Here is a 16310-nt window from a genome sequence, read left to right on the forward strand (position 1 = left end):
AGCAAATCCAGTGGCCTACTTCGACCTGCGTGAGAGCCAAAACGCCACCCAGGGCTGCATCTGAGGATGACACACCTAAGGGCAGACTGGGCACCAGAGCCTTGCTAAAGGGAATCCTGCTCTGTAGGGTCAGCCCATCACCAGCCAATCCTCACAAACTATCAACCCAAGAATCAATCCCTCCCATCAGCATGTAAACAGCAACCAAGGCTCAACTATAACAGGAGGGCACACACATTCCACATAAGGGACACACCTTGAGCATCTCACTCAGGGGACCAGGGAAGACTGTGCCACTGGACCCCGCAGGACACCTACTACATGAAGCCATTCTACTAAGACTGAGAGACTTAGGGGCACTGCCTAATACATAGAAACAGACACATGGAGGCAGAAAAATGAGGAGACAAAAAAAAATAAAAAAATGTCCCACATGAAAGAACAGAACAATGCTCCAGAAAAAGAACTCAATAAAATAGAGACAAGCAATCTATCAGACGGAGGACAAAACAGTGGTTACAAGGCATGCTCAATGAACTTAGGGGAAGAGTAGATAAACTCAATGAGAACTTTAACAAAGAGATAGAAAACATAAAAATAGAGAAGAAAAATATAAAAGAAAACCATTCAGAAATGAAGAATACAATATCAGACATGAGTACATTAGAGGTAATCAACAGAGTGGATGAAGTGGAGAATCGAATCAGCGATTTAGAAGATAACATGGCAGAAAACACCCAAGTAGAATAGCAACAAGAAAAAAGAATCCAAAAAAAATGAAGATAGTTTAAGGAACCTCTGGGACAGTATCAAGCATAACAACATTCACATCATAGAGTTAGCAGAAGGAGAAGAGAGAGAACAAAGAATTGAAAACCTATTTGTAGAAATGATGATAGAAAACTTCCCTAACCTGATGAAGGAAAAAGACATACACTCCAAGCAAGTTCAGAGAGTCCCAAACAAGATGAACACAAACAGGCCCTCACCAAGACACATCATAAATAAAATGCCAAAGGTTAAATACATAGACAGAAATCTTAAAAAGCAGCAAGAGAAAAGCAGTTAGTTTCCTACAAGGGAGCTCCCATAAGACTGTCAGATGATTTCTCAACAGAAACTTTGCAGGCCAGAAGGGCTTGGCACAAAATATTCAAAGTGATGAAAAGTCAGGACCTACAATCAAGATTATTCTACCCAGCGAAGTTATTGCTTAGAATTAAAGGACAGATAAAGAGCTTCCCAGACAAGAAAAAGCTAAAGGAGTTCATCACCACCAAGACAGAATTACAGGAAATGTTGGAGGGACTTCTTTAAGAAGAAAAAAAAATCAAAAATATGAATAAAGAACAGCAATAACTACATATCTATCAATAAGCACTTCAAATGAAAAAGAATTAAATGCGCCAATCAAAAGACAGAGTGGCTGAATGAATAAGAAAACAAAATCCTTACACAAGATGCCTATAAGAGACTCACTTCAGATTAAAAGACACATAGAGACAGAAAGTAAAAGGATGTGAAGAGATATTTCATGATGGATCTAGAGGGTATTGTGGTGAATGGAGTGTTAGACAGGGAAAGACAAATGCCATTTGATTTCATGTATATGTAGAACCTAAAGAACAAAATAAACAACAATACTAACAACAAAAAACAAAATAAACTCATAGATACAGAGAACATTTTGAAGGTTACCGGAAAGGAGGAGCTTTTTGGCGGGGGGTGGGGAGCGGTGAAAAGCGGCAAAGGGATTAAGAAGTACAAAATGGATAGTTACAAAACAGACATGGAGATATAAAGTATAGCATAAGGAATATAGTCAATAATATTGTAATAACTATGTACCGTGTCAGAGGGGTACTAGATTTATTGGGGTGATCATTTCATGAGTTATATAGACGTCTAATCACTATGTTGTATACCTGAAACTAATGTAATATTGTATTCCAACTATAATTAAAAAATAAAAACATTATTAAAAAAAAAAAAATGGAATTCTCTCCTGAAAAAACCCTGCCCTCATGGAGCTAAAAGTCTAATGACAGAGCAATCAAAATATGCAGTATTATCTTGTACAGACTTTAGGATAGAAAGTTAGAATGGGGGGTGAGATTTTAGACAGAATGACCACTGAGATGACATTAGAGTCACAATCAGAGAGACATGAGTGAGGCTTGCTATGCAGAGTGAAGGAAAAAATTCTGTTGATACCTCTGAACTCCCAAAAGGCTTAGGAACTGGAGCACTCTGGTGCTCAAAAAGTTTGGACAAAGGTGAAGTTAAAAATAAACGCTGATTGAACAACTGTTTAAGAAAGATTTAGTTCTTCCTTCACCTTCCCTTCACCCACTCACTCTGCTTAGCAGGCTGACCATCCCTCCACCTTAACCACAGAGGAACTGTCCTTCTTAGCAAAAGGCAAAACAGAAATGCTGACTGGGGGATACTACAGCTGAATATGAGGCATCATACCATGGAGATTAAAAATTTATATTCCGAATATCAAAAACCCATTATCTTCTGCCTCTAGATCCCCAGAATGCTATAGCAGCTAAGACTAAACTCTCCCATTTGGGGTACTAGAGGAACCTTCCCTAGGGACTCTGACCAGACCCTAGAAAAAGATTTGACACTGATAGTTCAGATGATTATACACTGAAGACCACAGTCAAAAATGCCCCTCCATGTATACTAGGCTTCCAATCAGCTGTTGTTTAGCGTCTCAACTGTGAAACATAATATGTTCTGACAAACACATGAGAAAACTAGAAGAAAGAAAAGATCATATAGAGAGAGGAAATTCTTTTTAAAATGCATATATATTTAATATTCTCAAAAAATAGTGGAAATTGCAGAATTGTAAAAATGCTGGGCCTAAACCAAATATATAAAGTCAAAACCAGCAGGTGACTGTTAAAGCCTTTTTTCCTATCTTCTTTTCTAGTCACTAGCTAGCAATCTAAAAGATTAACAGATAAGCTTGTACGTGCCTGGATCATTACCCAGGATTGATCCACCTCCTTTTAGGAAGAAAGAAGCCTAAGGTACTGGATTGTACAGTCTGCAAGATGCATTGCATTTTCAATCAATGATTGATTACCCTTCCTTCCTGAATCTTCCTTCTAAAATAAAAATGAAAATGAAATTGTGGCTAAAAGTCAAGCTCAGCTAATCTTCAACTCTTTTAGCCTCCTTAACCTCCTTTGATTATGGCTTCTAAAATGACAATGAAAAGGCCTGTTCTCTCATTTTAGTGGTAGATTAAATTCTTTTGGCAAAAGCCATTTATCTTCATGCTTTTAAGTTTTTTGTAATCCACTGTCCAACTGACCATGAGACACGCCAGCCTCCCCGTATCTAACAATCCACGGATGCTACTTTCTTTAAGTGACCCTGCAAGAGTTCCATTTGAGAACAAGAGAGTCCTCTTGGATGACTGTTTATTACCTAAAAGGACGAAATAAATTTCAAAATAAATAAAATCATAATAAATGCATTTGAAGCTCTAATAAAAATATTAGATTAAATGTATCTTCATTACCAAATTTTAATGGCTGTTTAGATGACATACAATTTACTCAGATTGTCACATACATGAAACAAAGCTGGCAGAAATCTGATGAGGATAAGAAATTATGATGATATATCCAAGTATAGGGGCTAAAATCTGATGGGAATTTTCTCAGCCTGTTTGTCCTTGGCGGCTAGAGACCACAACTTTAGGGGATTTCCTGGTGTCTTAGGCAGAGTAAGCAGGGACACTTTCTCCCCAAGTGTGACGAAGGGGTAGAAACATCTATTTTCTGATGAAACCCTGACGACTATTCACCATAATTTTATAATTTCATCTTAGATGACATGGCAGATGTCTCTGAAACTAGCTATCAAACTAGCTATCAAATATAGTCAGCATCAGATAAGCATTCTGAAAGCACTACTAAAAGCTCTGGCTGGAACAATGACATTATGTTTGTTAGAACAAGGGCACATGCCACAGCAATGTTCTAAGGCTAAAGTCAACTTAAAATACAAATATTTACTAAGCACCTTCTGCTAAGCACCTACTACCATGGGCAGTGCTGCAGATACAAAGGTGAGCAAGACCTGGCTCCTGGTATCAAGTAGCTCACATCAGAGGAGATAAACATATAAGCAATTGACACAATGTTAGAATCTAAAAGTATGAACAGCTTATTATGGTAAAACAAAGATTCATTTAGCTTGAAGAGAATCACTATGTTAGAGAGAACAAAAGGTAAGTTGAAAGGATAAGTATAGGTTTAAAAAACATAGGAGTTAAAAGCATTTTAAATTGAGAGAAAAATAACAAACAAACCAAGACAAAAGAATATATAGAGGCTATTTAAAGTGTCATAGCATACATCAGGATAAGAGAGTTGTGAGACATTACACAAACTATAACAAGACTACGCAGTGGCTAGAATGATCCAACAAGAACTTGAATTTATTCCATAGCAATGAAAAGTGAGGAAGATTTTTAAAGAAGAAAGATGATAATATTTTTGTATTAGATAAAGAAATGGCTGGCGAGAACAAGGAAAATGTAAAGGCAGTGGACCACTTGACTGATTAGAAGGCTCTTGCAATGGTCTGATATGGCAGAACCTGACCCTGAGTTAGGACAGTGACAATGGTACTAGAAGAAAAAGGAAGGAGGAAAACACAAAAACACTATTTTTTAGACTCAGTCAAATTAAGTAATTTCACTCATTTTCTTTTAATATTTTTACTTTTAACACCTTCATATTTCAAAATTAAAATTCCTTTAAGAATATGTAATATTTGAGAACTGATAGGACCACACAACATAGTGCTGTTTACAAAATATTTTATGAAATAGGTAAACTGTTTGAAAAATGTGCTGTGTTGAAATGAGTTGAAAATTGCTGAAGCCAGATGATGGATTTGGCTACTGTCATATCATCAACTTGCAAATTATTCTAGATTGTCCTTTATTTTCTCTTATGTTTCATTTGTCTCAACAATTTCCATTGGTGAAATCTATTTTTGCTCTTTGTGACCTGCAGCAACTTACCGAAGCAGATTCTAAAGCCATTACAGCTTTCTAGATCACCATTTTACTACAGTAGTTCCCCATTTATCTGTGGTTTTGCTTTCCACAATTTGTTACCCATGGTCAACTGCAGTCCAAAAATATTTAATGGAAAATTCCAGAAATAAACAAGTCATAAGTTTGAATTATGTACTGGTCTGAGTAGTGTGATGAAATCTTGCATTGTCCTGCTCTGTCCTATCCTGGACATGAATCATCCCTTTGTCCACTGTATCCGCACTGTATGTATATAATACCTGCCCATTAGTCACTTAGTAGCCATCTCAGTTATCACATATCAACTGTCACAGTATCACAGGACTTATGTTCAAGTAACCCTTATTTTACTTAATAATGGCCCCAAAGTGCAAGAGTAGTGATGCTGGCAATTCAGATATGCCAAAGAGAAGCCATAAAGTGCTTCCTTTACATAAAAAGGTGTGTATGTATAGGTAGTACACATATGGTTCATTAGTTTCAGGAATTTACTAGGGATCTTGGAACTTACCCCCACCACAGATAAAGATACTAACCTATCCCTTAAATTTTTTTAAGACTTTATTTTTTTAGGGGAGTTTTAGGTTCACAGCAAAAATGAGGGGAAAGTAGAGACCTCCCATACCCACTGTACCCACGCATGCATAGCCTCCTTCATTATCAACATTCCCCACCAAAATAATACATTTGTTACCATGGATGAACCTACATTGACACATCATAATCATCCAAAGACCAGAGCCTATATAACGGTTCACTCTTGGTGTTGTATATTCTGTGGGTTTGGACAAATGTATGATGACATGTATCCACCATTACAGTATCACAGAGTAATTTTTTCACTGCCCTAAAAATCCTCTGTGCTCTGTCTATTCATCACCAGCCTCCACCCACACCCAAACCCTGGCAACTACTGATCTTTTTACTGTCTTCAGAGCTTTGCCTTTTCCAGAATGTCATATCGTTGGAATCATACAGTATGTAGCCTTTTCAGATTGGCTTCCTTTAATATTTTTTTCAAGTATATTATTTCCTTCGGAAAATTTATATTACATTGATTAATACAAAAGTCAAGAAAATTTCAGATTTACAGATCAGCTCTACTTACCAAGGGTTCAGCCATTACAACTTCAATTTTCTTTTCAGCTTGAACAGTAAATTCTGCAAAGAGGCTCTTGATGACATATTCACCAGGCTTGACATCTGGGTCAATTGTAATGCTTGACATGATGATACTCTTTTTCCCCAAAGTGGTATGAAAGTTGGAAGAAGCGCAGTACTTATTCACTTTGCTGACTGGTGCTGAAGCTAAAAATAAAAGAAACAAAAGAACTCTACTTTAATAATCAACTCAATTAGGCCTACCATAGCTCAATTAGGCCTACCTGTTTAAAATGCATCCTAACGCTAAATCGCAACCAGATCTCCCGATCTGTATTACCATACTCTATTTTTCTCTATTACACTTGTTGCCTTCTAACATACTGCTCAACATAACTATAATTTAATTATATATTATGTTTGTGACATGCTGTTTTTCTATCCTTATGTAAATTCCATAAGAACAGGGCTTTTCTTTTGTCTTTTATGTTCACTGATGAATCCTAAATGCCTAGAACAATGCCTGGCATATACTAAGTATATAATAAATAGGTACTAAATGAATGAATGAATTCTAAACAATGTCATGAACAATAAAGGAAATAAAACAGATGCAAATAAATGAAACACAGATGGGGTTAGGGCATGCTCAGGAAAGACCTCATTTGAAGAAGCCACATTTGAACTCAAATCTAAATGATTAAAAAAGGCAATAAGGCAAAAGCACCACGAACAGAAAGCATGTTTGAGAAACAAAAAGACCAGTGTGGCTGGAGCTCAAGGGAGGAAGCAGGGGTAGACAGCAATGCAAGATGAAGTCAGAACCATTAGTCAAGGATTTAAGTTTTAGAACTTTGTAAAGAACTTAGATTTTACTCCGAATGCAATTATAACTCTGGGGAAAATATTAACTTGGAGAGGAAAATATTAACTTGGCTCTTCTGGAGGATAGATTAGAAGAGGGCACATATACAATCAGGAAGCCATTGAAGAAATCCAAGTGAGATGATCAGAGATTGAGCTAAGAGGATGGCAGTGGCACAGGAGAGAAGGAAAAGGATTTGAGATTTGTCATGTGTTAGTGCATTTGATAGCAATGTGAGGGAAAGGAATTAAAGATGACTCTCAGTTTTTTTATTTCAATCATCCAAAGCATAGTGGTGCCATCTACTCAGTTAGGGATCACACTGTGCCTGGCAAATAGTATCTTGCACCAGATGTGGCACAAAAAGAGGACACGCCATTGCACACTGTTTATTTATACCTGTTCTGTTCTCTTGACTGCCTGGGCAGCCTAACTGGATTTCTACCTACAGTTTATCCTTACGTTGTTCTTCCAGACTACTGCGTAACACAGATCTTTCCATTCTTAACTTCAGCTTATGTCATCCCCTTTTGCCTAGAATATACACAGAGACCTTGTAAGATTATATTTCTCTACTTCAAACTGATCTCCAGATATTGCCCTTTTATACACTGTCCTATAAATAACCCCCTTCTTAAAAAGGGAAACAGGACACAATTATTCAAAAACTGAATTTCTGTGTGTATGCATGTACATAACTATAGAACAATAAATTAATTCTAAATACATACATTCCAAACTCATATAGAATTGTTTTGTCAACTAAAAAAACCTACTCTACCAAAAACAGCATATGTCAAGAAAGGTGACATAGTTTCAACAGAAAATTCTAGAAAGTAATATGAAGTCAGGTTACAGTAGTCATTTTAATTTTTTCAAATTAAAAAATAATATTTTTGAAAGATAAAACGTCCAAATACTTGGTTTCCTTTCACGCCATATTCATTATCTCTGCTTTATTACTAATTTTTGCACGGAATATTTTTCTCCAAGGTAAGGATTAAAAATTAGTCACGTATAATGCTTATATATATAAAAAATAATAATAATCTAAAGAATCTTACAAACTGTTAATATTATACCTAAAATCAATATCTTTGCAACACATCAAATTAAAATACTATATTGTATTCTAGGACTAAAAGAACAACTCAAAACAAAAATTCATAGTAATTTGAACACAGCATACTATTTATTTTAAACAATGACCTATTTATTTAACTCTGTTTCATGATCCAACACTGTATTATAAAAGAGAGAATCTATTAACAAATATCATTGTGGAAAAAGAATTTTTTAATTAAAAATATTATTTTGGAACATTAACAGTACTCTATATTTTATGTCCATATTATGCTGGATAACTCTAGGGAATCAGTAAAAGTTTAGTCGGCTAAATTTCCACAATTTTATATTTTAGAAATAAAAATGGGGATGAAACATATTCAAGATTTTGGTAGTAGATACAAAATATATCTTTTCCTTTAAGATATATATAGGCTTATAATTAAGATTCATAAGATCATATCAGATTTACAAAGTTTCTTTGGCTCTAATTTTACAATAAATGTAACTAAACAAGTAGCCTTATAAACAGATTTGGTACTTAAATTCTAAACTTTGATAAGATATAAACATTTTAATTGACATTTGACCTGTGAACAGTTTCTTCGAAGAAAAAACTTTAGTTAAAATGATTTCTCGAATAACTCTCCTCTCTGTGTTCTACTTCCACGAAAGCATAAATAATGTAAGCATAAACAAATATTCCTAAGTAGAATAATTGCACATTTTAAGAAATCTGCCAGTAAAGCTAAAAGTTTAACGGAAATCTATCTTCCAAATAAAGATTTATCTTCCAAATAGCTATATTATCTTTCAAAATAAAAATATGTCAAGTTTGAAAACATGAAATTTAAAATTACTTTTAAGAGCCAATCAATTTCACCTCCATCCATAAAGCTCTAATAAAATTAGAAAAGATCCACACCTCCTAAGTGAAAACTGGACAAAAGATGTGAATAAACAAGTTACAAAATATAAAATAGGCTAATAGCCAAGAAATAATATTTACTCTCACTAATATTTTAAAAACAAATAAAAATTAGATAACATTTTTCATCTATCAAAGTGGTTCCCCCCAATTTTGTATTTTGCTATAATGTTCAGCTTTGGTGAAGATATATGAATTTTTCTCCTATTCTGCCTAATAGTTAAGAAAAAGGGATGATCACTGTAAGCTGGGTGAGAAGGCTAGTTTCCACATAACTAGATTAACTTGATGTCACTTGACTGCTTGACTTAAATATTTTATAAGTTTAAATCTCTACATGCTATTATAAATTTTTGAAAATTTTATGTAAGCTAATGAGAATAAAGACAGAACTGTTAGAGTACAGTTCTTAAGAATAAAATTCAGGTACTGAATTACAAACTGTAAAAACCCAATGTCATATTAAACATCCCTGGAATATAAATCTACTAAACTTGAACTGATAATGGTTAAGAATAAAGTAGAGACCTGAATAATTAAGATAAGGGGATTAAAAACTACCGTGTCTATTATTTCTTTTAAAGTATAAATAAAAAATAGACATGGTATTTTTAGACACCCGACTCTCTATATACCACTGTACTTAGCATATTTAATAAAACAATTATCTGCTTTTTCATGCTCATAAGACTCCTATACTCTTTACACAGTCAATTTAAATTCCGTAAAGGAGAACAGGCAAATAAGAAGAGACATATAAACTCTAAAGTGATTCGTGTTTGGTTTCATTAGTTTATAGCAGCCATTCTCAGCCTTTTTTATCACTGCCACCACTATGTTCTTGTGCACAACATTCTTTAACAAGTAATGACTCCCCAAATACGCAACAACTGGGATATTTGTGATAAAAATGGGGAGGGATGGGTAGATGTGGTTTAGAAAGACCCCACTGGAGTCTGTGAAAACTGCCTGCTGCCCTCTCACCCCCAAGAACAGGTCTTTAGGTATAAAAATTACTACTTTATAGCCACAACCTTATACATGTACATGCATACATTTATGTATAGATTTATATAACGCAGAAATGTAACATAGGCTCATACAATGGCTTACTATTATAATACTTATTACTTACACTGGTTAATAATAAAAATGTTGATGACTACCTAAAAAAATAAAGGTATGAGGTAAATGACCTTGGAATAAGAACAAAAGTAAAAAATATCTCTTAATTTAAAAAGAAAAAAAAAATTCTTAGTTTAAAAAGCAAGCCTATCCTAGCACGTTATTTTGTAGACATCAACAAACTGATGCTAAGTTTATACGGAGAGGCAAGTGAGCTAGAATAGCTACCGCAATACTGAAGAAGAACAAAGTCAGAGGACTTACACTACTCAACTTCAACACTTACTTTAAATTGACAGTAAAGACAGTGTGGTGGTATTGGTGAAAGAATAGACAAACAGATCGGCCTAACAGAACAGGAAGCCCAGGAATAGACCCCACACAAATGAAGTCAACTGATGTTGGACAAAGGAGCAAAGGCAATCAATGGGAAAAGGTGACTTTCCAACAGATGGTGCTGGAACGACTGAAAACCCACACACAAATAAAAAAAAAATCTAAACACAGAGCTCACCTTTCTCTCACTCCCTCCCCCACTTCTCTCTCTCTCTCTCTCTCTCTCTCTCTCTCTCTCTCACACACACACACACACACACACACACACACACACACAAATTCTAAATGTAAAATGCAAACCTCCCTGAATTCCCAGAATATAAGAAAAAAATGTAGGTATTCTTGGGTTCGGCAATGACTTTTTAGATAAAACACTAAAAGCACAACCCATGAAAGAAAAACTGGTACGTCAAGCTTTATTAAAATTAGTAACTTCAGCTCTGTCTTTTGCAGAAAGAAAATGAGAAGATGAGACACAGACTAAAAATCTTTGCAAAACATGTATCTAGTACCTAAGATACATAAAGAATCCTTAAAACTCAACAATAAGAAAATAAGCAACCCAATTTAAAAATGGGCAAAATCAAAATAGATTCTCACCAAAGAAGACACACAGATGGGAAATTAGCATATGAAAAGATGTTCCACATCATATGTCATTAGAGAAATGCAAATTCAAACAACAACAATGAGATATTACTACCCACCTATCAGAATGGCTAAACTCCAGAACACTGACAACAACAAATGCTGAGGAGGACATGGAGCAACAGGAACTCTCATTCATTGCTGGCGTGGGAATACAAAAACTGTATAGCCACTTTGCAAGAAAGTTTGGAGGTTTCTTACAAAACTAAACGTACTCATTCTATACAACCCAACAACGGTACTCCTTGGTATTTACCCAAAGAAGGTGAAAATATGTCCACACAAAAACCTGGACACAGGTGTTGATAGCAGTTGTATCCATAATTGCCAAAACTTTGAAGCAACCAAGATGTCCTTTAGTTGGTAACTGGATAAATAAACTAGTATATCCAGACAATGGAATGTTATTTGGCATTTTAAAAAAATGAATTACCAAGCCCTGAAAGCACTTGAAGAAAACTGAAATGCATATTGCTAAGTGAAAAAAGTCAATCTGAAAGGACTACATACTATATGATTCGAGCTATATGATATTCTGGAAAAGGCAAAACTCTTCTGAAGACAGTAAAAAGAACAGTGGTTGCCAGGGGACTGGGAAGGGGGTAGGATAAACAAGAGCATAGGGAAATTTTAGGGTCATGAAACTACTCTGTGTGATACTATAATTGCGGCTATGTATCATTATATAGCTGTCAAAATCCATAGAATGTACAACACAAAGAATGAACGTAATGTAAACTATGGACTTTGGGTGATTACGATGTGTCAACATAGGTTCAATTGTAACAAATGTACCATACTAACATCAAGTGTTAATAATAGGAGAAGGAGGGAGTCTGAGAAGGGGGTACATGGGAACTCTACTTTCTGTTTAAATTTTCTGTAAACTTGAATCTGCTCTAAAAAATAAAGTCTACTGATTTTTTAAAACATGAAAATAAATGAAAGAAAAGCCTATACTATCCCTGTCTGACAGAACTACAGGTGCCTGAGAAGAGTAAAAATAAACAACTCTGGCTAAAGCTTTAAGCAATAATGTACTTGGATCGAGCTCAGGGAAAAGAAATAGTTTATAAGTCAATTAAAAATAAAATGTCAGAAACACAAATTAGATTATATGCTAGGCAGGCTGAAAGCAAAAACAAAGAAAGCAAAATCAGCAAATGAGGGAGTTAACAGCAAATTTCATCTTCTGGGGGGCTGGTTGGATTAGTGTACCTTTCAGCCAACTACCCAAAGAAACACTGCACATTTGAGAGCAACCGCATCTGAAGAGGAAAAAGGAGAATATAATAATGTATGCACTGGGGGTGTTGAAGAGGTACAATATGAAAGCATCATTTGATGACTTCAGTGCACAAACACAGTTTACTATAAAGCAAGGTATGCCTCGAAATTCCTTTATGAATGAAAGAAACTCATACTAGATAGTGTTGATTTCTGATGGAAATGAAACATTCTTTAATACTTTATTAAGGTATTTTGCAAGTCATCTCAGTTTATCCTAACAAATATACTCTTATTTCAAGTGATATGCTGGTAAATGGCTCAAAGAAAGTCCTGATTTCTAGTATTTGCCAATTTCCATTGTGTATTTACTCCCATCATGGCTAATTTCAAGCTGCCAATGGTTTAACAATTAACTGGTAAAATTTCTGGTAAGAACTAGATCTAGAACACCACTGTGAGTTACCACCCATCTACGATAAAGAAATAGGCTCCAGATTAAAATCCCTTGTCACTTTAGGTCCTGAGTTTCTAAGAACTTTCAGATCAGTGGCTTTATTTTCTGCAGAATCTCTAGGTTTTGATATATTCTTTTTTCTTCTTTAAAGGTCTAGGTTATTAACATACTATTTGCTTAGAATAACTATTTTCCCATATTAAATACTTTGGTTTAATCTTCAAATTCATTTACATAAAATGGATTTAAAAAGGCTTTCCCATTTTGATTAGATATATATTTACCTATAATTTCTTTTAACACGTTTTGAATTAGTTTTATTTTTTTTCCCTTTGAATCTGTCATCCAACTGGAATTTCTTCGAGGTGATATACAATAAAGACATTATTTTATTTTTTTCTCTCACTATTTAACCAATGCTTTTGGGTTCCTTTACTGAAATTCTGTCATTAATTTTGTTCACTATCACGGACTAAATCCATACTCAAATGTGTTTTCTATTCTGTTTACTAATAATCTGTTTTTGTATCACTACCATACTTTTAATTATTGTAGCTTTATAATAGGTTTTATTATCTATTGGTACAAATACTCTCATTTACTCATCATCTTCAGTAAATTCTCAATTATTGTCTTTCATTTATACTTTCAAGTTTACACATATCCTCACAATTTCATTAGAAAAAAACTGACATCTTAAGACTTTCTGTCTAGAACCCAGCATACTCTCATTAATTCATCCTCCTTCTTGTACCTAAAGAAAAAATTTGCATTTTCCTTCATCGGAGAATCTATCTGTTCTTATTTTTATCTGTAAATACTTTGTTTCTATTCTGTACGAATAAAATCATTTTCCTCACTAATCAGTCCAACTTTTTTGCTTCTGGTTGCATTTCAATGGATAAAAAAATTAAGACTTTTGCTTACTTTTTGGACAGCTGTTCCTAAAATGTTTATTTATCCTAGTCTAAACTATTCCCACTGAAAACAATTTCTAAACATAGAAGTCCTATGACATCTTGGGCACACTTCCAATTTTTTTACTTGAAGTCCACGACAGAAATATCACTTATTATAAAGCTCAAGAAAAATGACCTATCATAAATAATCCATTATTCACTCAGCTAGAGTCTCCCTGAGGTTATTTTTTTGTACTCTTTTGAAACTTCAGAAGCTCAGCTAAGAAACTATTCTAACAATCTAAAAATAAAGTGGTATTTTTAAAATATGCATGGATCTACGAGTCAGAGGACCAAGGGCCCAGACTTCATTTGGCTATTTAGCATCATCATAATCTTAGTCAAATTATTTAACCTCTTTAAGCTTTTGCTTTCCCTCTGGAAAACAAATGAATGAATTATATATCAACCATGGGTATGTATCAGAAGCAATAAGAAAGTTGCTTTCATTTTTGTTCTCTTCTCTTCCTCCCATACAAATATTGCTGCCAGTGAAAAAGTGAAAAAGCTCTGTGGCAGAAACGAGCCTGGGGATCGGCACAGGACAGCCCTGAAGTAAAAATCTGAACACTAGAATCCTGCAGGACCTTGTCCAGCAAACAAACCTAGGCCCAGTGCCTGGGAGAGGTAAACAACTGCATATTGATGTGTAGCCATCTTCCTTGACTTCCAAGAAGCTGAGCAGAATCTATAAGAAGGTGGGCTAAATCTTGTACAACCCTAAGCTCAGATGATGGGAAAAGATGAGGCGCAAAGGGGCCTCCTCCGAATATCTTAACTGGGAGCTAATTAATAGAAGCTCACAGAGGCTGAGATGGCTTTCTCTTCCATCACTCCAAGGAATACTCTTTAAAAAACTGTGGCTGTATGGTCCACAGTTAATTAGCAGATAAAGAAATATAACTGCACACTAGTATCCAGCAGCCAGAGACAAGGAAAACAAAATAGTTACCAAACAGCAGCAGTAAATATCATTATAGGTTTTAAAACACCAAACCAAAGGTTAAAAACAGAAACTACACAAGGATGCTGATTCTTGCCTTATTATTCAACACCATCCTGGAAGTTATGGGATAATATAACTAAATGCAATAATATAAAAAAATTATTGTTATAAATATTGAAAGAGACATGAACTTTTTATATTAACTAGCAATAACTGCCTAGAACTAAAAATGAGTAAGTCTTCTATTCATAAATATAAAATAGATGGGGATAAATTTAATAACAAAATTTAATAGGACTTAGACACAGAGGAAATTATAAGAACTTCTTAAAGGACATAAAAAAAGATCTAAACAAACGGAAAGACATTTTTGGATGGGGGGCACTTATTTTAAGTGTCAATTCTCACGAAATTAACATATTAATTAGCACAATTCCAATTAAGATTTCGAAACTCTTCTGTTTAGGTTGTATTGGATAAAAACTACATTAGAATATACATGGAGGAATAAATACCCAAGAAAAGCTAAAAAAATTATTTAAAAAATACAAAGAATATTTTCTAAATCAAAAGACAATGTAACTATAATCAGAACACGTTCTAACTATAATCAAAACAGTAATCCAAAATATATCTACATCAGAACATAATAACAGTAATCAACTCAGTAAACATATATCAGTAAATAAATCATATTAACATAAAAAATTAGAGAATGTCTCAAAAATCTCAGAATAAGAATTCACATGGGCAAAATCAGAGAGAAGGAGATTACTTATTATAATGTTATAATATCTAGCTATTCATCTGGAAAAAAAGTATACTATATTCAAAAACCAAAGTCCAAATGAATATGAAATTAAAAATAAATTTGTAAAAGTCTTAGAAAAAAATTAAGAGTCAACATGTACAATGCAGAGAAGAGACATTTAGCCAAGACAGAAAACACAAAATTATAAAAAAAAAGATAAATGCAATCAATCAAATAAAAATTTTAAACATTTATAAGGCAAATTATACTATAACCAAGAAAGAACGAAGATGGACAAAAATAGAGTCAAGATGACAGAAAATATAAAATATTCAAAGAGCTCTTACAAATTAACAAGAAAAAGACAACATAACGAAATTTGGCAAAAGATATATTTAGGCAATTCACATAAGAACAAACCTAAAAAGACAATAGATTAAAAAAATATGCAAACTTTGTAGTTCCTAGAAAATGCAAATTAAAGTTGCAATGTGTTTTCATTTTATACACATCAGAGTGGCAAATATTTAAAAGAATAATTAGCTCTATTGTTGGCAAGGTACAGAAAAATTAAACAATTAATACAATGCTAATAGAAATGTAATATCCACCTAAGTACAGTTCAGTAGGCTAGACAAAAGGATATGCATTCTGACCCTTATCACAGCACATCACAGATGTTAATTTCTTTGATCTTCAGGTTCTCCATGCAACTTTCTGATTGTAATTTAGCTTTGTATGACCTTCCCCACAAGCAGAGCAAAGGGTGGTCTGCTAGCTCTAGCATTAACACACACTTGGCACATTTCTTATTGTAAAACAATAAAC

General features: G+C 34.1%; 1 protein-coding gene across 12 annotated transcripts in view; it reads right to left on the reverse strand.

Moving 5' to 3' along the window:
• The window catches only part of FRYL (FRY like transcription coactivator), a 272059-nt gene that overhangs the window by 130491 nt on the left and 125258 nt on the right, over window positions 1-16310 (reverse strand). For all 12 annotated transcript variants that reach the window (XM_025040241.1, XM_025040244.1, XM_025040245.1 and 9 more), the window contains one exon: window positions 6183-6382. In XM_025040241.1, the coding sequence (XP_024896009.1) occupies window positions 6183-6302 (120 nt within the window). In that variant the 5' untranslated portion in view covers window positions 6303-6382. The remainder of the gene's footprint in view (window positions 1-6182; window positions 6383-16310) is intronic.

The sequence above is a fragment of the Pteropus alecto genome, unplaced genomic scaffold (genome assembly GCF_000325575.1).
Source record: "Pteropus alecto unplaced genomic scaffold, ASM32557v1 scaffold57, whole genome shotgun sequence".
NCBI classification, from domain to species: domain Eukaryota; kingdom Metazoa; phylum Chordata; class Mammalia; order Chiroptera; family Pteropodidae; genus Pteropus; species Pteropus alecto.